This window comes from Podarcis raffonei, chromosome 4 (assembly GCF_027172205.1).
Source record: "Podarcis raffonei isolate rPodRaf1 chromosome 4, rPodRaf1.pri, whole genome shotgun sequence".
Classification (NCBI taxonomy): domain Eukaryota; kingdom Metazoa; phylum Chordata; class Lepidosauria; order Squamata; family Lacertidae; genus Podarcis; species Podarcis raffonei.
Genome location: NC_070605.1, coordinates 66,118,268 through 66,144,403, shown reverse-complemented (window position 1 = coordinate 66,144,403; position 26,136 = coordinate 66,118,268). Strand labels below are relative to the sequence as shown.

The following is a 26,136-nucleotide window of genomic DNA, read 5'->3' as shown; positions in this document are numbered from 1 at the left end:
GTAAACTTGTTTCTCCTTCAAAGCACTCAGTATCTTCAGAGAGAATGGATATTTTATTGCTATGGTTGCATGCCAACTTTTCCTCTGTGCAAGCAAACTCAAGATGTATCTGATCATTCTATTTTGCTCCTAAAGGTTGCTTGTCACTAACAAATATTCAGTTTTTGTACTGGCTAACTTAGACAACACTGGTTTACCTGTGTCACACTCTAGCCATGTTAGCACAACATGTTAAACCAGTTTCTTGGAACAAGAAGAATGGGAGAAAGCGAGTGTCCTCCTTCATAGCTGGGAATTTAGAATCTTCCACATTCATTATGTTGAAGCACAGCTTTCCACGTCATCTGGAGTCAGAACTGTGGTTAATCATGACTATGACTTATGAAAGGCAAACATCTGAGCCAGGCAACTATTTCTGTCTAATCTGATCCTAGCAGCCAAGGAGGAAAAGTTATAAAGCTAAGATACAAATAGGCATTGTCTTGGGGTATCACTCCTAAAGGGAGAAGGGAAGCGTGAGAAAGGAAACAGTGAATTTTACTTCTTTCCTCTTTACTGCATATTTATGTTTTATGCAGACCACCAATCCAGTGCTATCTTCTCTAACTGATAGTTCTACAAGATCTCAAAGAGGAATCTATGGCATCACCTGCTACCTGATCCTTTTAGCAGGTAATTTCAGAGACTGAATCTGGGAACATTTGCATGCAAACTATTTGCTCCATCACTACCTATTTTCTCTTCCCTAAAGTTTTATCTGCAAGATAAGGAACACACAAGGAATGAGTGAAAAAAAGAGCAACAAAAGTGTAAGCAACTTACTTGCTGTGAGAGAGAAAGGATTAGTCTACATGTTCAAACCAACATTATCTACCTTTGCTGACAAAGTGTCTCAGGGCCTCGATGACAAAGTGTAACAAGCACATTATTCAACTCAATCCCCCAGCTCTAATAAATCACAAGCTCCCAAGTAAAGAAAGCCAATAAATATGAGATATGCAGACAGAAAGCTAGGGTATTGTAGAGTGACAGGTGTACAACTATCTTCCTGTTAGGCAGCAGTTATGGGGGGGGAGGTGTGCTTGGTGCAATGACCTCCTGGAACCCAGGAATTAAATTTGTTCCCCTAAGGTGATCTAGGGTACAGAAGCTGAGAAAAAGATACTGATTGGTGGGCAAGACCTTCAGAGATGTGACAGAAATGCATCAGTCTCAGTGTGACAACTTTTCAGGTAAGAAAGGCATCACTCTGAAAAACAAGGAAATGATGCACCTGAAGGGATCAATTCCTTGGAGAGTGAACAGGTACTGTGTCCTGCTGAGGATACCCTTCTGGGGAGCAGAGGACTCCCAGTCATGGGAAATTTGATTATTACGTACACCAGGCTTCCTCAACCTCAGCCCTCTGGATGTTTTGAGACTACAATACCCATCATCCCTGACCACTGGTCCTGCTAGCTAGGGATCATGGGAGTTGTAGGCCATTAACATCTGGAGGGCCGAGGTTGAGGAAGCCTGATGTACACAAACAGCTGGGTGTGGGATGGGTGTGCTTACCTGCAGTAAATTACCTGCCTAGTGTTAAAATATGTGACGTATAATCTAGATAGGCTGTGTAGATAGTGCTGGGGATGTGTGAGTTGGTACAAATTATATGGGGGACTGCAGCGTCAGAATTAGGGTGGTGTGGGCAGTTCCTATGCCCAGAGTGCCAAGCCGAGGGGCACTTAACAACAACAACCACAAAAACACTATATTTATACGAGTACTTCCTGAGAAGATCCATAAAAGCAACTGTACCGGAAGGAATTATTGTGACAGTAAGAAATATTTTGTGGGGGGCACCAAATTATCAAAGTCTGCCCCCTGGGGGAAAGTAGTTGTGCAGGCCTGGAAGCCAAATTTAAGTTGCTAGATACGGGGTTAAAGCCAGGACTTCCAAGGTAGCTTTCTCAGAAATGCTACATGTTCTACAATCAGGGCCCAGTAGAAAGGTAGAGATAGCTGGAGAGGTACAGATATAGCAGGTGTAACAGAAACCTGGTGGAATGCAAAAAACATTTTCTAATAATATTCATGTACACAGAGAAGAAACGCTGTGGTGCAGCTGTGGCAGCAAAACAGGAAACCTTCATCTGCCCCACCTGCAATAAAACATGTCTCTCCACAACAGGTGCTGTAACCTTCCAACTTTGACTCTCCAACTTTGACTTTACCATGAAGGAGCACTCCTCCATTGTCTCCTGAGGCAGACGGATGCCAACAACATATATTTCGTTCAGGCATATATTTTTTTCAACAAATGCAGTTTTATTGTCCAAGTTTTTTGCCAATTCCTTTCTAGTATATATGGTATATATAGCACACCAATTCTCATATAAGACAAACAAACCTTCACTTCTTAGGCTTTGGCAACAAATCATGCAGGATAAAGAGGAATGGGCAGTCCCCTGCATCATGGAACAACATGCATTAAGCAGTGCAAAATGAATGCTGGAGCCCTCAGCACGGCTGTAGGTCTATCACTATGGGTGCAACTATCAACATGGATGCTTTTGCCATCTTTGTAACTAAGAATTATTGTAAGATTTCATTTCCTATTCCTGTCCTCTACATTATTTACTTGCTTTAATTTTTCTGTGCACTTACAGATGTCTATTGCTTACTTCACAGCAGTTACAGTCTAACAATGGGAAAAGCTTTTTGATATTCAATTAGCTTCAATGGAAAGAGAACATAGCATGTGTTCAGGGCAATGTTTACCTGAAATCTGAGACAGCATGAAAAGCAGAATACCAAGAGGCCAGACTAATGCTGGAACTACGCATTTCGCAGAGACCAATCTGTCGAATGGCTACAGTACAGCAATGGGAGGGAAGGGGTCCTTCACCTTGCTTCTTCCCACTGCTTTTCTCCTGCAGTTCCCTGCACCAGCCACTTTCCTGACATGACAAATACATACTTGTAAAAGTGTCTGGAGGAGGGGATTACAGGAGCAAAGCAGTAAGCAATACAGCTGGGCGACATATCGTCCCAAAACGGTTGAAAGCCCATATTCTGTTATTGGTTTCCTAATTTTTGACCTGGCAATATAACAGCTGCCCATTGTTAGGAAATGAGGCAGGAAGTACGTCTGTCAAAATTTAAAACAACTGGATGACAGGCAATTGTCAGAAATCAACTTGAGCAGTATTTCAGGTTCCCCCATCCTGGTTCTTCAATGCATAAAAATGGCTTGCCTTTTTATTTGAACGCTCCCCTACAGAGAGTCAAAACAGATCCACCTAAACTAGTGCTGTCTACTCCATTGGGCAATGGTTGCTCACAGTTTCAACCAGAGGTTTTTCCCAGCCCTGCAGCCTGAGATGCTTTCAACTGAGGACACAGGAAATTGAATCCTAGGATGTTCTGCGTGCAAAGCTCTACTACTGACCTACTCCTCCTTTGAAGATATGTGCCTCTATCAGCAGCTATACAAGGTAGAAATTGAAATTAAGTACCAAGGAAAGTTTCATGGCGCTTTAGGTGTATCCCAACACTGTACATACATGTACACACACATGCATGCTGAAAAGAAATATTGGTATACATTCTGAGAACGTATGTGCTGTGCAACGGGAAGCAAACCAGACCAACTTCAGCTCACAGAGAAGCCAAGACTGAGTGCAATGGATGGACATTATTCTTTAGCAGATGAATTCGTACACAATCAAGGAGCAGCCTTAGCTTAGCATTTCCTCTTTTCTTTTAATTAACTCACTGTTATAGCGTCTGTAGCTGTCAATCTTTGCTGGTGCCACTTTATACAGAATTGTCCCTTGAAAGGCAGACTTTCCTGACAGCAGAATGAAAGAAAAGGAAAGCCAAAAAAAAAAGGGGGGGAGGGAGAAACAAAAGGGAGGGAGAATAGGAGAATCGAATAATGGCAAAAGAAAGGAGAGGAGTTGTTTTTAATTTTTGCTTTTCAATGGAACTTTAAATAGTAAAAGAAAAGGCTTTTGGTAGTCTACACTTCCACTGTATGCATTTCAAACAGGAAGAGCACAAAAGTTTGCTAATGATTGTATTATAAAATGGACATTACAGTGCAACATCTGTTATAGCAAATCAAGGCAAAATGATAACTGTAGAATTGTGAATAGAAAGGAAAGCAGAGACTGGAGCATGCATACTTCTTCCCTGGAAATGACACAAAATACTGGGACATCTGGAAAAAAAGGTGTTCATTTTTTATTCTACCATAACAAACAATTTAAACCAAATTAACTCCAATCATTCACTAGAATAATGTTTCTTTAACCACCGAACAAGCTTATACTATTAAAAGAGTGCAGTGCTGCAGAAACAGTGCTTGTTGAAAATTGCAAACATGGGCTAATAATTGAAATGCTTATTACGTTTTTCACTTTACAATACTGAAATATAATAAGGCAAATTACAGAAAATTTTAAAAATGGGAAAAGAGCAATTATTGTATTAACAGTATACAAGAAGAAAATGAAAGAAAAAAGATAATTAATCATATACTGCATCAAACCAAGTCAAATTATTTGTTGAAAATCAGGCGCTCGTTTATTATACATGGATATTTACATTCTGCTTCAAAGGCTAAGGTGGCCTGAATTTTTTGTGGGGGTCCCCTCTTGAATGCTTTCTCTTTCCACCTTTTCTGGGTTCCTCTATCTACCCTCCGTGATGGCCTTCTAAATGCCAAGAGTGCAGAATGAGCGGTGCAGGTGCTGTGTGGATTCAGCCTAGGACCCTTGCACCTATGGGACCGTCTCTCCTGGTATGCCCCACGGAGGACCTTAAGGTCCATAAATAGCAACACCCTAGAGGTCCCAGGCCCTAAGGAGGTTAGATTAGCCTCAACCAGAGCCAGGGCCTTTTCAACACTGGCTCCGGCCTGGAGGAACGCTCTGTCTCATGAGACCAGGGCCCGGCAGGATCTGATTTCTTTCTGCAGGGCCCGTAAGACAGAGTTGTTCCACCTGGCCTTTGGCTTAGAATCAGTTTGATTCCCTCCCCCTCTTTCTTTTTCCTTTCTCCTCCTGTGAAGAGGCTGCATCTTAATGTTTTAATGTTGTATTTCAATCTTGTTTTTAAGTTGTATTCATTCAACTTGTTTTTATTTCTGGTTGTTAGCCGCCCTGAGCCTGGCCTTGGCTGGGGAGGGCGGGGTATAAATAACAGTTATTATTATTATTATTATTATTATTATTATTATTATTATGAGTCATCTGCCTTTAGATCTGCTAGGTGCACAAGCATGACCTTTCACTTACTGAAGTTCAGGAGAAGTGCAGAGTTGGTGCAGCATAGTGGCTAGGAGACGATGCTACGAATCAGGGAGTCTCTAGTTTGAATCATGACTCTGACACAAACTCACTATGTAGTAGCAGGCAAGCCACTCTCTCTTGATTTCAGTCCTCCCTTATTCGATATGAGGGACAATAATACTGACTTAAATTGCAGGATTGTTGTAAACACTACAATATTCAGAGGTGCTCTGAATATCTGAAATGTTAAGATCATTAAGTTCCTGGATGATTAAAAACAACAACCATGTGACTGGGAACTAAGGGGAGAAGTTGAGAGTCAGTGTATGTCAGGCACACAGAATCTGCCACTGACATCAAACAAACTAGGGATCCATTGTGCTGTACAGACAAGTATGGCGACAGTATAGCACATCCTTAACAGACAAGGAAGTAAGCAGGGCCCATTTATCTGTCTGAGCTGTATTAAACATAACACGGAAGTTGCTACCTTAGGCTTGGACTAGATGTACATAAGACCTGCTGATGAAAGCAGCAGCCACATTCATAGCCCCTCCTTTCCCCTACTTGTATCACCTACAACAACTTACCCATGTCCCGATGTTATGAATTATAGAGTGAGGTCGTAAGTCACAATATTATGATGCCAGGACATGGAATGCTGTTATTAGTTGTTACACTGAAGGAGGAGGGACAAAGAGCAGTGATACTTATAAGACCATCTAAGCATTGATATAAAATGATTTATATCTATTCTGTTAAAAATAGGATAAAACCATAACCCCTCCCCTCAAAAAAGAGCACTATACTTCTCTTCTGAACAAAACTGATAAATGATAACACCTAAGATGTTGAAAGGCATGTTACTAAGGAAGAGGCTGAAAAGCATGTTACTAGGGAAGCACCACACACACACACACACACACACACACACATCCACATGTCATTCGATATTGTAATTTATGACAGAAGTGGTCTGCAAGCACACAAATCCTTAGAGCTGCAAGAAAATTCAAGTGCAATATAAAATACCTAAAATTATTTTAACAGGGTTACATACAGCAAACCGTATGAATTAATCATTTGCTCTGTTTATAAAGAAGCAAACTGAGGGAGGCAGCAGATAGCATAAAACTTCCCAAATACACTTGGCATTTATAGTTGTATTGATGCCAACAGATAAGCAGACCACTAAGAATAATAGGCTCAAAAAGAGCCTTCTACTGTATTCTTCCAGAGACAGATGTGAGGGAAGCCCTGTGCAAGTCCCCAAGGAACACTGCTGAGGTCCAAAACAATTAATTTTGCTAAAATAATTTGTATAGGTCTTTTGGCAATTCTCCACCAGTATTTATCATTCCCCAAAGATAGTGATCTTTACAGAAAGAACAAGAAGTCCTCACATAATGGAAGTTTGATTTTTGATCTAGGGAATAGGTGAAATAGGTTTTAAAATTCCAAAAAGAAAAGCAGACCCACAGACCCACTGCCAAGCATCACACTCCCCAAACAGAAAGCCCAGTGATTGGGAGCAAACCACAGGATCATTTATTTTCCTCCTTCTCCACTTTAAAAATGAATTTTCTGAATTTGCATTTAGGAGGTTCCAGTGGAGAGGCATAATGCTAAATCATAGGTGAGAAGGGCAGGGTACTTTGTGAAGAAGGGAAGGGAAGGAGCATGTAATTTTGCAGCCCACTCCCAATTGCAAAACTGCAGTAAGGACTGCATCTGTACCACCCTGGACAATTCACAACAACTTCTCCCAGCTAGATCGCTCCAGATTAACATATGGCAGTAGATGTTCAGAAGCAGGAATACCTGGAAATACCACCACGGCAGTAAAAAAACAACAGTAACCAAAGCTAACACAAAGAAGGGTCAGTTAACATTTGTATCCTTACTTGGTTTTATTAGCTGCTCCTGTTGGACAGTTCCAGTATCGTCAGAATCAGAAAGCTCCTTTATGAAGTTGGAAGGAAACATGCCAGTCTTCCCATTGAGAACTCCTTCCCACCAACCCTCTTCCACCTGAGCCAAGAAAGAAGACATACATACTGACATTTGCAAGTTTACATCTACATAGGACAATTTGGAATAATTTGAGTAAATCTTTCATTGGTTTTGATAATATATAAAACTTGAACTGACAACAGTGACCTATCTCACAGGGTTGTTGTGAGGGGACAAACACAATAAAGCACACCACAAATTAGAAGTACTATATAATAAGGTAACAACTAGCAATTAATTCCATAGTAACCGCACCACAAAATTCTTGCATTTGTTATGATTAGTTTAATTTCCAAATGAGCTCAACTGCTTCTGGGCTGAAATGGAAATTGAATCAATATTTCAACAGAAAGAGTAAAAAATGGCCATGTTATTTCATTTATACTACTGTGGACAATAATTCTTGATGTTATCATTTTTGTTATATGAATGATGCTACCAGACTTGAGTACTCTGAATTGAAGACAAGGAATATGTCAACACAATACAGAAGTTATTTCTATTGGAAAGCCCTGAATGAATTATTTACTAGCCTAACAGCATTAAAAATAAATATGTCACATAAAATGATTTAGTTCCTCCTATGCAAAACTATTCCACATGGAGCAGCAGCTTCCTGCTAGGAAATGACAGTCCCTAAATACCAAATGCCCTTGGGTTATAATGTGACAGCAAGGAATGACTCATTCTTTAGATCAGCTAAGGATATTCTTGACATTTTAATAATTTCCATCCATCAGACATTGTCCATCCACAGAAAAGTGACAGAAGAGGACAGTTTCTGTATGCAAAAGATTAGTCTCTAACATGGGTCCCAAACCCTTCTTTCTAGCAAAAAGAAATGATTTTTTAAATAAAAAAAACACAATTATTTGGGAAGCGACTGTACAAAACTAAGTTAAAAAAGCTTACTGAAAATGTTACAACACTTTGTTTTACTGAGTATTTTCAGTTTGATACAGGTTTAAAAAGAAAATAAAAAGTCAGTTCAGTTTGGAAATGGCTGTGTAATCATTTTTTAAAATAATTGAAAAAATAAATAAGCCTATTGATTCAAAACAGACTACATTGTTGCAAAAATTTCCAAACAGGTAGGTGACTAAAGCTGGAGATATATAGACACACACACACACACAGAGAGAGAGAGAGAGAGAGAGAGAGAGAGAGAGAGAGAGAGAGAAATATATATAAACAAAGAATACTTCTGTAGTGCAATTATTTTGAAGAAATACTAGATTTTGGAAATACCGCTTGTTTGTTTTTGTAAGAAACTGAGCAATAGGGGAAGGGGTGGGAAAGAGAAAATAGATCAGAGTTCAGCAACATGATGCCTGTGGGTGCATCGCGTACTTGAGGTCTTCTCCTGGAACCCACAAATCACCTGAGTCCCACACACACACACACACAAACTGAAATGTACACCAAGCTGAAAGCGAAAGTTGGTCTAGTTCAGGAGTAGGCAAACTAAGGCCTGGGGGCCAGATCCAGCCCAATTGCCTTCTCAATCCGGCCCACAGTTGGTCCAGGAATCAGCGTGTTTTTACACAAGTAGAATGTGTCCTTTTATTTAAAATGCATCTCTGGGTTATTTCTGGGGTCTGCCTGGTGTTTTTACATGAGTAGAATGTATGCTTTTATTTAGAATGCATCTCTGGGTTACTTCTGGGGCATAGGAATTTGTTCATATTTCTTTATCAAAATATAGTCCGGCCCCCCACATGGTCTGAGGGACAGTGGACCGGCCCCCTGCTGAAAAAGTTTGCTAACCCCTGGTTTCACAACCACCCCTCTCAGTCAGCCCATCAAAGATTCCTCCACTGTTGCTTATACATGCAACTCCTTCCAAGTAAACCTATGTGATGCCACATCTTTCTTTTTAATCCTCCTCAAAACCCTTTAAGTCCTGATTCCCTACTGAAACCAAGCCTAAGTAACTATAACTGAACCAAAAGCATATTCTTCCAGTTACCTGCACCTCCCTCCCTATCTTTCCCCCCACGCAAATTTTAAGGTTGTTGATTTTTTTTGCTTGTTATTATTCAAAGCGCAGTGCATTTTGAAGGTGCTGTATTAATACGAATAAGAAATGAATATAGGTAAGACATGTAAACAAACTGTGAAGTGCGACAAGACACAAGGATAGAGGTTATAATGCACTGTAAACTGTACACAACGCTGACTCTGAAATTTAGCAATCCCAAATTGAGCCAGTCTTGCGCCATATTGTATGAAATGGTGCTATTAATTTAAGCCAATAAAAGGTTACAAATGAAAATGCATTATTCATGAAACAGCCTATCTCCCGTACGCATACATAGTAAACATCCATCATGATATTAGCAATCTAGCATAGGGTATTGTTCCAACATCAAGCACTGAAGTAATGCTTGCCTTCATAGGAACAAAATAAAAATTGAGGATTCATGTACTGAGCCAAAGATTTCTTGGTTTAACTTCTACTGATTTTATCATGCGTGCTATTTTTTATTCAGCTGAACACATTTAAAATGGTTTGCTGCTTTTTAAGTACCACAATCACATATTTTTCATAGGGATATGGTATCACAGAGTTATTTGGGATTTTATGCACAATATATTCTGTCCAACCACTCCCCTCTTAGATAGCAAAGAATCCCACAGGCCACATAAAACGTCCTACATGTATGCTGACGTTCTTGTCACTGTTACAAGAAAACTGTTACAGACACTGTTACTGAATCTTCCTTGGATTGTCTATATTAATATTATTTAAATTTGTATACTCCCCTTCATCGGAAGATCACAGCAGTTCACGACATAAAAATACAAAATAAGAACACATACATCCACTGAACCAACAATGGAGTACTTTTCTAAGCATATGAGTGCTACTTACTTCTCCAACCACCTCTATGATATCTCCAACTTTCAACTCTAGTTCATCTTCATTCTGAGGCATATAACTGAAAGCCACCTGACATCTTCTCCGCCTATTTCGATCACCTACATAAAAAGTTAAAAACATTATTAATTATAACATTTGTGCTTGAACTATCAACTGCACTACAAAGTAGTTAGCTATGCTGCCCTTTCTCAACACACGTCTGAAAATTACAGGAAACCTAGAGCACTACAGCAACAACAAATGCAGTATGTTTACTAAGTATGAGCTTCACAAACTTCAGGGAAAAAGGAGACGGGTGAGGATGGGGTAGAGAGAGGAGTGTCCTAGTCACAGCTAGACCTCCCATGAGGCAAGGTGGGGAGGTCGTCTAAGGCAGATTTGGGGTGAAGGAGTATGCTGCTCACCACCCTTGTTTCCCACATAGGTGCATCCTCCCCTCCCCTCTGCCCCACCTCCTCCACTTTTGCTGAAGGTACGCTCTGCCATAGAAGGTAGTGGGTATGCCTGTGGCAGAAGACAGTGGCGTGATGGCAGCAGGGTGTGCCCACAGCAGAGGAGACTGCAGCGGAGGTGGGTTTAGGGAAGCGAGATTGTTTCAGTCGCACTGGGCATGGAGCCTTAGGGACTCTGCAGGCGACGCTGTAACTACCGTGTTGAATTGAAGGCGAGAGGGACCAAATTTTGATGTCCCACAGGGTGCAGCTGAAATTTGAGAAACTAAGGTCCACCACAACTTCAGCAGGTGGAGGGGGAGGTTGCTCTAAGCGACCATAGCGCCATCTCCCTCCAACTTACAGAATGTGACTAAATGCAATGTGGAGCAAAAACCTACAAATGGTTCCAAGCTGAAGACTGTTGCCTTCTATGATTTGGAAGGTGACAGAGTGCAGGCAGAGCTGACACACTCATCTCTACAGTACATTCTACACTCATTTTCATGTGTCTACTTTTCCTTTTTGGAATTTCTGAAGAGGGCTGTGGTTATCTTAATTTCACTAAGAAAGCTATACTCTACTGCCTCCTTGCCCAAGATTTTCAACTCTAAAAAAGTTACTGACTTTTGTAAAAGAAACAAATGTCATTTTAACTACTAGGTTTTATGAAAGCATCCATTCAATTATGCGAAATAGCCTGCTTCTCTACGCCACTTGCAAGTACACATGAACTTTTTATTTAACCTTCTATTTTATTTAACCTCCTATTCAAATTAGGTATTCTCTTAATGAACAAAATTATTTTTCGTTGAATTATAGAGCAAGTTCCTCCTCAGCTAGAAGTGTGTAGGTCACACGCATGTGGGGCTCTAATTGCCGCCTAACCTATGACATTTCTGAAAGAGCTCTCTGAATAAAAGCTAACAACAGTTACTGACGCAGCGGCACAGGTCAGCTCAGCATGTCAGTTTATACCGCTAACCATTCTGAAGAAAACACTCACCAGGAAGAACTCTCAATTGCACTCCTCATGTTAAATTCTTATTATTACTTTTGATGGCAGCAGAACAATTGCTACAATCAAAAGGTAACCCTACCATACAAAAGGGGTATTTTTTATACTGCTTTGTTATTTGATGATTAACCCAACCCTTTGAACTGTGCCAGCAAAAGCAAGCCATGGAAGAAGTGACACAAAAGTCCAGGTATAAAAATCACTTGCTTAATATTGTTAGCCAGGTCAGGTATTTAAAAAGGTGTGAGAAATACGAGTATTAACCTGTCCTTTTTATATGGCCCTGTAGTAAATATTTGAGGGTGGTACAAGCAACATCCACACTGCCGGGGTTCCAGAATGCTGACAAAAACAAATTTGATGCATTTTGGTGCAAAGACCCATTTCTACCCACAACAAAGAAGGGGGGGAGGAGAGAGAGCTGGGGGGGGGAGAGAGGAGATAGAAGTGAACAGCAAGGATTGTCCCTCTGTGATCCGCCCATTGAGAATCAACAGAGACCTGATATTGGTGAGTTCAGCCTTAGCATTAGGGATGAAAGAGGAATTAGTTTGGTCTGCTTTTCAAAGCTGACGGGCCTGACACTTCTGAACCAGCTTGTGGACTGGAACACAACATTAATAATAATAATAATAATAATAATAATAATCTTTATGAAAAAAGATGTGTACAAATACAGGGTGAGTCTTTTAAAAGAGGCCCCGTGGATACAGAGCACACATGTTCCACGGGGCCTCTTTTAAAAGTCTCATCCTGTATTACAGATGAATTCAGTGGAAAGCACTGAGAAGTGTGTAGATTAGAAACTACTTATTTTACATAGAAAAACATGTACAGAATGCTTACAAGATAAATGCCGACTTTTTATGTGCTCTTTCAGCATTAAAATGGGATGGAACAGACCTATCATTGAGTACCATTAAGGCTAAAGCGGGACATAAATAGCTGTTCAGTCCATCCCTTCTTTATGTTCACGTGCTGCTTATGTAGGCTAATGCCAAACTTCGTTGTGCAATTTGGCTGGCTGCCTGTTGACAGAACCGGAAAGAAATTTTACCAAGCCTGCAGATCAGTGGTGCTTTTGCTGATTGTGAGAGCTGTCAGCGGGACGCGGGTGGCACTGTGGGTTAAAATCACAGAGCCGAGGACTTGCCGATCAGAAGGTCTGCGGTTTGAATCCCTGCGACGGGGTGAGCTCCCGTTGCTCGGTCCCTGCTCCTGTCAACCTAGCAGTTCGAAAGCACGCAGTGCAAGTAGATAAATAGGTACTGCTCTGGCGGGAAGGTAAACGGCGTTTCCATGCACTGCTCTGGTTCGCCAGAAACGGCTTAGTCATGCTGGCCACATGACCCGGAAGCTGTATGCCGGCTCCCTCGGCCAATAAAGCGAGATGAGCGCCGCAAGCCCCGAGTCAGGCATGACTGGACCAAATGGTCAGGGGTCCCCTTTACCTTTACCTTTTAGAGCTGTCAGGAGGGCATTAGCCAGAGAGGACAGTGGGTGGGAGAGGGTGATCTCATTGCAAGCCCTGATGTGGGGTCTCTTAAGGGCCTCAGGAATCTGGAGATAAAGATCTGTTCATTGAGGGCTGGCTACCAGATGCATCCGCACAATTGTGACTCTCGACAGCATAGAGGACTTTGCATCATCATCTGCCATAAAGCCATTCTTCCTCTCAGGTTTATGCAGCAGGCTTGTTTAGGGAGCAATATTTATACAAAAATGATATAAGCAGTACATAAATGTTGTGGAATATTTTCAAATCAGTTTGGTGTGTTCCAAGACTACCTCTCCTTTACTCCCTGTTGTGGAAACGAATATGTTTGTTCAGATTTGGTTTAATGTTTTCTTTATTGCTATTAACAAATAATTGGATCTCGTAACATTCATTCAAATCACATTTTTAAAAATTAATATAATGTAAATCATATTAAATATTCTAATCTTAAAATGTTATATATTTAGCAATCCTGTAAAATGTTACGTTCTATCCTACAATAGTAATCATTTCCCCCGCATACTGAAATATTCAAACCAAATCAAAATGTGTTTTAAGAAAACTGTTCAAAATATGTAAGTAATTTAATTCTATTACTTCTGCACTATGCTAGTAGGTCTCCTTGGAAACTAGACCTTGTCTCTATAAGCTGTATATTTGAAGAGCTGGTTTTGCTTCCAGCAAAGAAAATTTGCATAGATACCAAAATGAGTCAAACACAGTTGAAAATATATATGATGAAAACACTTATTGGAAGGGCATGATAAATCAATTTAATTAGTATTTTAATTTTTTTAGTCCTAAGTAGTTATCCATGAACATTTCAATTTCCCCACTGTATTTGAAGCAGGGGTGTAAATTTAAGGGGTAGATCAATCAAGCCAAAGTTTTAGTTGGTTCATTAATGTGAGGCAGTTTTAATCAATGGGGCTTTAATCTGCTCCTGTCTCAAACAACGGAAAAAAGTATACATTAAAATGGTAACCTTCCTTCTGAGAATTTGGAAATCATCAAATAGCTAAATATTTCATCTCTTTTACAGAAATTAATACACGTATGTGGGGGGAAGGCAACTGTTTTATGATCTTATTTTACATACCAAAAGAAGCCTTATGAAGTTCCCATTCTTTAAATTGGTTCTCATGAATTCTCCCATGTCATTGTATTCAGTGTTGCAAAGCCCCAGATATAGGCAGTGAGTATTTTTTCTTATCCAATATTTAGCACAGGTCATTCATGGTTGCTAAAATAATATAGACAAGTAATACCTGCTTATTTGTTCATAGTACATAAATTTATTTTAGGAACTGTGGAAGGATCAGTGTTTTTGAAATGGTTGAACCTATTAAGGTTTTGGTAACATGCAAATGTACTTATAATCTAACTAATTGAGAAGCTTTGGAATCAATCCCTACAGAGAAATAGGTCTGGAAAAGTTGCTAATTTTTCCAAGGGGAAAAAAATGCTAAAATGCTTTTTTCCAAAAATCTAACTAGAGTTCAAACTAAGGTTTTCATGACTCTGCCTCCAAAGGAATCGTGCCTAAACATACAGCCTTCTGTTATGTTTTTTAGGTAATTAGATTTGCTAATAATATGTAGGTCAGCCTTGCTACTAATTCCTGAAATGGGGGTTTGCCCGGCCCATCATATTCTTCCTAATCTCCCTCCTTCTTTATCACCAACTCCAATAGATGTGGGAGCCCAAGAGAAGCAGGGGAAACCATTTCTTTTCCACTGTAGTGACAGGCTATACACATGGCTCTGTCTTCATAATGTCTTTTGGGAGAAGGGATACTGAATTGCTTGTGCTCAGTGGGAGCATGTCACAGCTCTCTTTTCTGATGCATATACAACTGGCTCAGCGCTGCCTTTAGGCAGTGGGGTTGGGCTCAATTGTCCTTTGGGACCATTCCAGCAATTTCATTCTATGAATAAAACAACACCCTTTGCCTCTTGATTTATAGTCTTACACACCCAATGCATTTCCTGCCTGCCAAGCTTGACTTTTTTTTTCTCGCGGTACATAATCATTTCAAGTAAAAGGTTTCAAGATTATGTATTTGTTATCTTCCAATTACATTGTCATGTATTTTTCACGCCACATTGCAAGTTATCTGCTGCGCAGTGACACTACAGCCTGGCCTACAGATGCTTCAGGATGAGCAGCAGAAACACAACAGAAAAACGCCTAAAATTTTGACATCTGCTGGCATCTTTCACATGCTTTTAGGCATATGAATCTGTAATCATTAATTCTGGGATGTCACTGTTAAGAGTCTAATTTAGTTTGCCATTCAGAAAAATTCTCAAGACACCAACAAAAATGACTCTATAAGGTCACCTGTTATATTTCTTTATCTCATCTTTTACAACTCGAAGAACTGTTACACCATTTTGGGTCAAAAGTAAAAGTTGGAAAGACCAGTTGGAGAGAGGTGTTGTTCTTCTTGTGTAAGCTTAATGATTTAATTAAAGGTAAAGGTAAAGTCCAGTCGTGGCCGACTCTGGGGTTGCGGCGCTCATCTCGCTTTACTGGCCGAGGGAGCCGGCGTACAGCTTCCGGGTCATGTGGCCAGCATGACTAAGCCGCTTCTGGCGAACCAGAGCAGCGCACAGAAACACCGTTTACCTTCCTGCTGGAGCGGTACCTATTTATCTACTTGCACTTTGACATGCTTTTGAACTGTTAGGTTGGCAGGAGCAGGGACTGAGCAACAGGAGCTCACCCCATCGCAGGGATTTCAACCGCCAACCTTCTGATTGGCAAGTCCTAGGCTCTGTGGTTTAACCCACAGCGCCACCCGCGTCCCTAATGATTTAATTACATGTACATTAAAAAGTAATGTGATACAGGCGACAATCATTTTAGGCATGTCCAAATGATGTGCAACAGCCAACATGCGGGTCCTTTTGGAAACTGAAGAGGGCGTAATGAGGGAGGAGTGGGGCGTAATGGGGTAGGGCATGCTTATACACTCTGCCGATGCGTGCAGGGGTCAGGTACGGAACCTGTATAAGTTATCCACATATCTCTCCCTCCCCACACACAGAAAATTCTGTGGGAATCCAGAAAAATGTTCTTTGTGGGGGGAAATGGCAGGTTTCAAATATTTGAAGAAGATAGATGGAGACTACAGAAACTGTAAAGAAGAACACAGTACAGTGGTACCTCGGGTTACATATGCTTCAGGTTACATACGCTTCAGGTTACAGACTCCGCTAACCCAGAAATAGTGCTTCAGGTTAAGAACTTTGCTTCAGGATGAGAACAGAAATCGTGTTCCGGCAGCACGGCAGCAGCAGAAGGCCCCATTAGCTAAAAAGTGGTGCTTCAGGTTAAGTACAGTTTCAGGTTAAATACGGACCTCCGGAACGAATTAAGTACTTAACCCGAGGTACCACTGTATCAAACTAGGTGACTTTGAAATGAGAAACCTATCAATAATAAAGAGCATAAGGGAAAAAGAGAAAATCCTGAATGTGAATAGATGGCAATGATTCTGGAGTGAACAAGAGCCCAGTTCTTTGCTTTGGGGATATTCCTGGTCATTTACAGCCATTTGGCACCACCACCCTTTTAGTTAGAACATGTCTTGTAAAATGCCAAAAATTACCCCATTACACGGATGGAGAGCCCTCCAGATGTTATTGTACACCAACTTCCATCAATCCCAGCTAGCATGGTCAACAGCTAGGGATACCCGCTCAGGTGTGCAGTTTATGCAGCCGAGGGTGGATTTATCTAATCTGCTTTACCTAATTCTTGTCAAACAGATCAATTCTGCCCTTTACCTTAAAGTTTTAGTTGAGATAACATACGTGGATTTGAAGAATTAGGTGCATGCTAGAGAAGGATTCTTCAGCACAAGTTAGAATATATTCTTCTGTGTAGCCTCTTGAGACAGAGTTTGGCATAGGCAAATAAAGGCATAATTGCGGGGGGAGGCGCGTCAGGCAAAGAAACAAACAACATGGCTTGTTCTAAAATTGGATTAGTATAATGCTGAGTTTTGGAGCCATTATTGTTAACATAGCTCTTTCACCTTTGGAGAAAATCTGGATTATAAATGTATTAATAAATAAAAATAAATCTAAGTACCATTATGCAATCCAATCAAAAAAAGTAATTCTTACTTAAACGAAGTGGACTATTAAACTTTTCTTAACAGCGCAATTGCAGAGCTTTGACAGAAATTCATATCTATTTAAAAATTCACCCGTTATAACCCTAGATATCCGTATTTGGATTTTTTTTAAAGTATAACTGTCTGCTACAAAGAAAGATTTATAAAAATGCATGCAAGTCTTTAAGTAATTCACCAGCTTATTTTAGAAAGCAGCTGTAGAAAAACATTGTCACCAGATAACACACTTCAGCACTGTACTGTCTCCAAAGGAGAGACATGAATTTCTTAGCAAAAAAAAAATCTACATAAATAATCTATGAGTTCAATCAGGATCCAACTGCTATTCTAGTTTTTATCTGTGTCAAAGAATAACATGTGCTTAATGTATTATACTACAATGAAGATATCATTAATTACCATGGCAGACACTGACAGACCCAGACAAATGTATGGTATAAATCATCTCTGTCTAAGTCAGTAATTGAGAACTCAACCAATTGTGGCACTTGGATAAAAACTGCAGCTCTTAGAAGCTTGTCATGGGCACACCAGTTAGGAAGCTTTATTATCAAGAACTTTATTATCTCTCTCAGACAAGAAAGTAGCAGTAACCTCCCAACTCCACCCAGACACAACTAAGTCTAGTGCTACCTGAGGACATAACTATATACAGTCGTAACTTAGTTTTCGAACAGAATGCGTTCCAGAAGTCCGTTCGACTTCTGAAACATTCAGAAACAAAGGTGTGACTTCCGATTGCCCGCAGGAGCGTCCTGCAGCCAATCGGAAGTTGCAGAAGATATGCCAGAGGTTCAGCTTCCGAAGCAAAGTTCACAAACTGGAACACCTACTTCCAGGCTTGCGACGTTCAAGTTCTGAGTTGTTCGTGAACTAAGCTGTTTGAAAACCAAGGTGCGACTGTAATGAGACTGTCCTCAGATAGTTCTCTTTTTTTTTTTTTTTACAACTCTTATTATTCAGTTGAGACAAGGCAAAAGTTGGGCCTATGGGCAGATGTCCTTCAAGTCTAATCCTCCCTCTTTGATCACAGACTAGAAGTTGAAAAGACCAAAAAACAAAGATGCTCCAAAACCTATTCACTCCTCAGAGGCCATGTGAGGAGGGGCATGGGTGCAACAAAGCCCTGCCTTTTGTGATGACTTGGAGGAAGGTTTCGCTAAAATTGGGAAGGAACACAGTACAGTGATACCTCGGGTTAAGAACTTAATTCGTTCTGGAGGTCCGTTCTTAATCTGAAACTGTTCATAACCTGAGGTACCACTTTAGCTAATGGGGCCTCCCTGTACCGCCGCATGATTTCTATTCTCATCCTGAAGCAAAGTTCTTAACCCGAGGCACTATTTCTGGGTTACCGGAGTCTGTAACCTGAAGCATCTGTAACCCGAGGTACCACTGTATTGGGCTTACAGTCTCACTTTCCCCTACCCCCTCTTGCAATGTCTGAATGTTTCCATGTAGGAGTGAAAACTGCTCAGACACTCAATTAATGCAAAACAAATACTATACAATAAAGCAAGTGAACCTACTAACCTTATCATTGCAGCAATGGAACATAAAGAAAGAACGATGTCGTGGCCAAGAGCTAAGGAATCTTAAAATAGTTCCATCATGCAAAAGAACTCTGGACTATTTGAGCAGCAGCTTTGCATATCTCAGGGCAAAATAGCTTTTGAAACTGAGTGGTTACAATTAATAGTCTGCTGTTTAAAATCAATAGTTCCTTGGGCATCCATATACCCTCTTTAGATCCTATTCATTATCTGTAGATATATATCTATAAGGAGTATCTATAAGATGACCTATAGAATTAGGAGTCAGGAGAAAGGCATTTTGTTGTATAACTAAACTACATTTGTAGCCTACAGAAGTGCTAGTTTAATGCCATTCACTTCAGTTAGCACATACTCCCACATGAACAATAAAATTCTCATTAGATTACCAAGCACCTAAGTGATTCCGAACTGCTTAAATAAAATATTCTCTTTAGTACTGCGGGGGTGGGCAGAGAAAACTGTATCCCCACCACCACCCTTACTCAATGAACTAAGAATATGGTTAAATACTTAATTAAAAGTTAACCCAGTATCACTTAAACGGATCAACAGATAATATTTTTCGTTGTGCAAGGGATATAAATAAATGAAAGCCTGTTATTAGTATATTTTTAAAAATCTCAAAAACATTTTCAGTTCAAGACTGTAGACTATTTCATAGGGATACAATAACAAGTTATTTATATTGCCTTCATCCTTAGCAACACATAACAGCAGTTGTTTTAATTTTTTTAAGGAACAGCTGATTTATCTCAAATGGAGTTTGAGAGAGCATATGACTAATATCTAAATACAAAATTGAGTATCTTTATATGCATTCTAATCATCAAAGAAAATACAGGCAATGACCAATTAATAGGCTTCTGAAAGATGAATATGCATGCCAAACCCAGAGGTGACTGAAAATGTCACCAAACATGTTACAAAAAGGGCAATATGTCTAACAGATTATGTCCAGCTTAGACTCCATTAATTTTTGGAACAAAAAGTTAATGAAAATATTATATATCTATATCTATCTATCTATCTATCTATCTATCTATCTATCTATCTATTCCCTTAGGATTCTTTTGCTTTAATGTAAGTGAGCAATTCTTAACTTTTTCTGTTAAACAGGCTAAAGTAAGATATTGACTAAAAATACAGGACAAAAGTATGTCATTTATGAACATATTTTTTGTTTCGTTTTAAAGAATGAATTCTAAAAATATAGCATTCCAAAATGAATTGTTCTTCAATTGTTCAACAAATTGTTTTTCAATCATGCATTTCCTTATTTGTTTCCCATGATACTCAGGAACCTTTAGGGGCCTCTAACAAGAGGAGAAAAATGCATTCTTTGGGATATAGCCAACTAAGTTATATTCAAAGTAGACCCCTTGCAAATTAATGCACTTTAGTAAATCATGTCCATTCAATCTGATAGGTCTGCTCTGAGTATGACTAATATTGGATACAGCCTTTTGACTCCAATAGGAATATTTTCATTCCTAAAAGTAGCAAACATTTTGGTATATGGATTAAAGGAAAAAACCTTTGTGTGTTTTTCAGAAGACTGAAGAGGCAAACTTCCCGTTTGTATTTAGCGATATCTCACTATTTCTTTCCTCAGAAACTATCGTTTAAAATATTTCACTTTATGTAGAAGATATAAATGCCCTGAAGGTTTTCTGTTTCAGCAATACAGATTATTTAGTTATGCTGATTTTATATTTATTTTAATGATAATGGTTGTATGTTTTTACTGATGTGTGACTTTTAGTCATGTTTTAAATACAATTTTATTTTAATACCACTGGGAGAATTTTCTGACTGAGCAGTTTAATTTCCCCCCTAAAAATATATATGAAGGTGTTATCCATAAAGAACAAAGCCTAGAACAGACAAGCTATCTGCGCAAATACATATATAAGCAGAGTACTGCATTGTATTTGGCATCAAGATAAATGAATCATTATGACACAACAGTGGGCTTTGTAAACCAATATAGCAGTGATTTCATTATGTTATTGAACATCTGCCACTTAAAATTAACCATGAGGGAAGCAAATGGTTATGGAATACCTCAGGGCCATACAGAAAAGAGGCTATCCCTAAAAAACAACAACGAAGAGGTGTGGGATTATCTGCATTGTCACCTTCTATCCAAACAAGCTGCTTGGTGTAACATGCTGTAGCATACACTAACACAGTAAAATGTGCATGTCCTGAACTCAGATCACTCACATGCATTTAAATCTAGAGCAAGTTTCCAAATGACTTTAGAAAATCCTGGGAGTCTCATTCATAGTTAAACTAGATTATACTTCAGAACAGAGAAAGATAACCATTACAACCAGGGGGGTACTCAAGGGCACGCAGTACTGGCACTACTGTTGTTGTTGTTGTTGTTGTTGTTGTTGTTGTTAAAAAGTGTGGCACTTACTGTACCAACTTCATGGTGAATACCAGCATGTATTTTTCTAGATAAAAAGCACTTGTTACAACTATTGTTCATAGAAAAGGAACAGTTTATTAGGAACTGGAATCAAAACATTTGCTCAGTAATATATGATCATGCACTCAAGCTGGTTCAGAGAAAATGTTAAGCCAAACTATGGCTTAATATGAATGTGTGAGCATGAAGGGCCCCAGAGAGGTTGACATAGCCCCTCTTCACATCTTACCACAAATGCAAACTTTTCCAGTAAAAAGACATTTTGCCTTGCTGTTCTAACCTGCATTCTCCATGCTGCTCACTATATACAGGAGAGAGAAAATTACTGTTCTAATTAGTGTACATGGTCTACCACGAGGGGGCAGCCACTGTAAAGAAGGAGGCCACATGACAATCCCCTAGCTCAGAGTTAGGATCAGCTTCAGAGCTTAGATACACAGACAAAAAGGGAGGAAAGCATATGTTGCCCAAGGGAAAAATAGTGGCTCCATCATAATTATTAAAAAATTACTGAATTGGTATGCTGGATGTCATAAACCTGTACATTCCATTTTCTGAATAAATACATTTTTTTATTGCAAGTACATAAGATCAAATATATTACATGACTGAACACAATGCATTTGCCATTGATGGAGAAATCATCAATTGCTTCATGGGTTAGAAGGACAGCATAATTTGGCTGTAGTGAAGACGTGATGACAGAAAACCAATTAAGAGTCACTTATTTTATTATTTAACAAGGAAATACCATTTGTGCGCTCTCTCTCTTATTTAGATTGTGGATGTCATTTAAATGCTTTCATAAACAAGTGCCCTGGATTTTTATAATGCATGGTAGAAATATGGGTTTAGGATTTTTAAAAAGTCAAACAGCAAAAGCCCAAATCTAAACAATATACAGGAATGTAACGGAAATATCTCAATTTCTTTGGAACCTGTCTATAATAGTTGTTTTCTCCGCCCTACCCCCCAATCCTATACATGTTTTATCAAATACATTGTTCCATATCAGCCTTTCCTCCCTTCTGTCCCAGATACTGGATACCATTTTCATCTACCAAGAAACTGCCGCCTTCGGCTATAAATGGTTTCCCGTGTGTGTGCATTTATTCCCTCAGTTGGTTCTCTCTAACAAGCACTGTCTCTCTCCACTGTAAACTACATGGCTGGCTGCTCCATGAATGGGCTCTTGGATTGACTTTTAGTTTCTTAGGCCAGTATGCATCTAAACAGTTCCGATAGGTAAAGATAAAGGGACCCCTGACCATTAGGTCCAGTCATGGCCGACTCTGGGGTTGTGGCGCTCATCTCGCTTTATTGGCCGAGGGAGCCGGCGTACAGCTTCCGGGTCATGTGGCCAGCATGACTAAGCCGCTTCTGGCAAACCAGAGCAGCGCACAGAAACGCCGTTTACCTTCCCGCCGGAGTGGTACCTATTTATCTACTTGCACTTTGACGTGCTTTTGAACTGCTAGGTGGGCAGGAGCAGGGACCGAACAACAGGAGCCGGCTCCCTCGGCCAGTAAAGTGAGATGAGCGCCGCAACCCCAGAGTTTGCTTTGACATGCTTTCAAACTGCTAGGTTGGCAGGAGCAGGGACCGAGCAACGGGAGCTCACCCCATCGCAGGGATTCGAACCGCCGACCTTCTGATCGGCAAGTCCTAGGCTCTGTGGTTTAATCCACAGCGCCACCTGCGTCCCAAAACAGTTCCGATAACCCAGGGTATTTTCCCTGCTCCCTCTCCTCTCCCCACATGCCACCTAAATGTTCCCCAGGACATATTTAGGAGATGCACAGGGAGAGGAGAGGGAAGTTCTGTTGCCACAGACAAAAGTGCTTGAGCTGGAGGAACTTCTTGGCTTAGTGTCCTGACACAGACATTTCATGTTTAATCTCATCTCTCATGCAACATTCACACTGGCCACAAGTCTGGTAAGAGAAAGTGATACACTTCTCCTTAACAGTTTCCTCATTGCAACTCATTACAGGAACAGAATGTAACTTGCCAGCTCTACAAAGATGAGATTGTTGATCTGTGTCTCTGGTTCTCATTCTCATCGCCATCATTTTATGCCTATAAATTACAAAACAGGCAGAGCAGATGCTCCAGGGTACTGATGCAAGTGGCCTACCCTCGGGTTTAAAACTGGAAATGAAATTCCAAAAACTTTTCAAACTTCTCTCTCTGTGTTCAGCATTGAAACACATTAACAGAAATCAAACCAAAGAATCATGGCCGTGTCAGGTGTGTAGCATTCTTTAAATTCCTCCAAGAATGAAAAGACCTGCAAATGACCCGGCTGCTCCTTCAGCCTGAAGATGAATAAAATTGAAAAAGAGGGCCAGAGCTATCAGCTTTACATTAATTTGAATACAGAGGAGAGATAAAGTGGGACATCATTTTGAGTCTTATCTGCTAGACTCTAGAGAGTTGATTAAGGTCAAAGAGTGTCCTATATATTTTTTACTAATAAATGATGCAAAGAGGAAGCTGAAGCCCAAGATAGGAAGTGGTGGTAAGGGAACATCTAGCTACTTTGCATAAATTCAAATCTCCAGTGCCTTATGAACTTGATGGATCAGGGAAATGCTGAGGTACATAGTGTATCTTGATTTTAGTAAGGCTTTTGACAATGTCCCCCATGATATTCTTGCAGAGAAGCTGGCAAATGTAGACTGGACGAGATAAGTGTTAGGTGGAGTTGAAGTTGGTTGACTTGCCAAACCCAAATATTGCTCACTAATGGTCCCTCGTCATTCTGGAAAAAAGTGACAAGTGGGGTGCTGTAGGGTTTTGTCCTGGGCCTGCTGTTGTTCAACATCTTTATAAATAACTTGGATTAAGGAATTGAGGGTATGCTCATCAAATTTGCAGATGACATCAAATTGGGAGGGGTGGCCAATGCCACTTAAAACAGAATCAGGATTCATACTTAATGTTAAGAGACAGGAGAACCTGGCAAAAACCAACAAAATGAATTACAATGGGGACAACTGTAAGGTTCTACACTTAGGCAGGAAGAACCAGCTGCACAGATAAGATAGAGGACACGTGGCTTGCCAGCAGTATGTAAGAAAAAGACCTAGGGGTCTTACTAGACCACAATATTAACATGAGTCAACAGTGTGATGCTGCACCAACAGAAGTATAGCGTCCCAAGCAAACTTCCATATGCAGCTGACACAGACCAGAAATGGGAATGATGAGTCAATCCTTAAAACAGTCTGGGTCCAAACTATCAGGACCCATGTTGAAGTTGCAAGGAGTCAGGAGGCTTGACCCATCATTTTTTAAAAGCACCTTTGATACCATGCTACATTTCATTTCCTCATCATTTTTCTACCTTGTACAAGTTTTAGTACAATGATTTAGAATAGTCAATTTTCCTGTTTATCCAGCTTTCATTTGCTTTCTGACATACTGTGACATTTAAAAATCTCTTACATAAAAGTGAACTTGCAGGAGACATTAAAAATTAAATGGTTAGTACAAGCCCAGGCATACCAAAATACTATTAAAAATTGCTAGGATTTAGAAGTTGTAACAGGATGTACTTCCTTTCCATTTTAGTGCCCCAGATAACAGAGGCCCAGCTGCCACAGACCATATGGAGCCTTCTATTACTTGCACAAGCGTAACCCAAAAAACCCAATGCCAAGTCTTTTAGAACACCGAAAAGATAATGCAAAAATTCCACAGGCAAAATGTATCAGAATCTTTGGTTTTCAGGGCCTATATTCTAGTACATCTTCATCAAACATCTCATACCACAACTTTGAATTTAATGGCTTATTTTTTGTTTGTTTTCTTTTCCCCCAACATGATTCTCCTACCTGGAACCTTACATAAGTAACTAATAGGACTTCTAAGTGCTGTCTTGTTCTTTCTAATCTGCCATAGATCACATACCGTATTTTTCGCACCATAGGGCGCACCGGACCATAGGGCGCACCCAGTTTTTTTGGGGGGAAATAAAGGGGAAAAATTATTTCCCCCCCAGGCGCGGGGCTGGGGCGGGGGAAGCTTCCCCCGACCCCAGCCCCCAAACAGGCAGCTCTCTGCAAGCCGTGGGAGCGCTCTCACTGCTTGCGGAGAGGTCCGCGAAGCCTGGGCGCGCTGATCTCAGCGCGCGCAGGCTTCGGCATGCAGGCAAGTCTCCGCAAGCAGCGGGACCGCTCCCGCTGCTTGCGGAGAGATCCGCGAAGCCTGGGCGCGCTGATCTCAGCGCGCGCAGGCTTCGGCATGCAGGCAAGTCTCCGCAAGCAGCGGGACCGCTCCCGCTGCTTGCGGAGAGATCCGCGAAGCCTGGGCGCGCTGATCTCAGCGCGCGCAGGCTTCGGCATGCAGGCAAGTCTCCGCAAGCAGCGGGACCGCTCCCGCTGTTTGCGGAGAGGTCCGCGAAGCCTGGGCGCGCTGATCTCAGCGCGCGCAGGCTTCGGCATGCTGGCAACTCTCCGCAAGCAGCGGGACCGCTCCCGCTGTTTGCGGAGAGATCCGCGAAGCCTGGGCGCGCTGATCTCAGCGCGCGCAGGCTTCGGCATGCTGGCAACTCTCCGCAAGCAGCGGGACCGCTCCCGCTGCTTGCGGAGAGATCCGCGAAGCCTGGGCGCGCTGAGCTCAGCGCGCGCAGGCTTCCGCATGCTGGCAACTCTCCGCAAGCAGCGGGACCGCTCCCGCTGTTTGCGGAGAGGTCCGCGAAGCCTGGGCGCGCTGATCTCAGCGCGCGCAGGCTTCGGCATGCTGGCAACTCTCCGCAAGCAGCGGGACCGCTCCCGCTGCTTGCGGAGAGATCCGCGAAGCCTGGGCGCGCTGAGCTCAGCGCGCGCAGGCTTCCGCATGCTGGCAACTCTCCGCAAGCAGCGGGACC

At 41.0% G+C, this 26,136-nt stretch overlaps 1 protein-coding gene across 4 annotated transcripts in view; it reads right to left on the bottom strand.

Moving 5' to 3' along the window:
* The window catches only part of SH3KBP1 (SH3 domain containing kinase binding protein 1), a 136,808-nt gene that overhangs the window by 55,234 nt on the left and 55,438 nt on the right, over window positions 1–26,136 (bottom strand). For 3 of the 4 annotated variants that reach the window (XM_053387111.1, XM_053387108.1, XM_053387112.1), the window contains exons 4-6: window positions 10,168–10,274; window positions 7,184–7,310; window positions 3,761–3,835 (exon numbers count right to left, since the gene is read on the bottom strand). In XM_053387111.1, the coding sequence (XP_053243086.1) occupies window positions 3,761–3,835; window positions 7,184–7,310; window positions 10,168–10,274 (309 nt within the window). The remainder of the gene's footprint in view (window positions 1–3,760; window positions 3,836–7,183; window positions 7,311–10,167; window positions 10,275–26,136) is intronic. The other variant, XM_053387110.1, reaches the window with a different exon arrangement.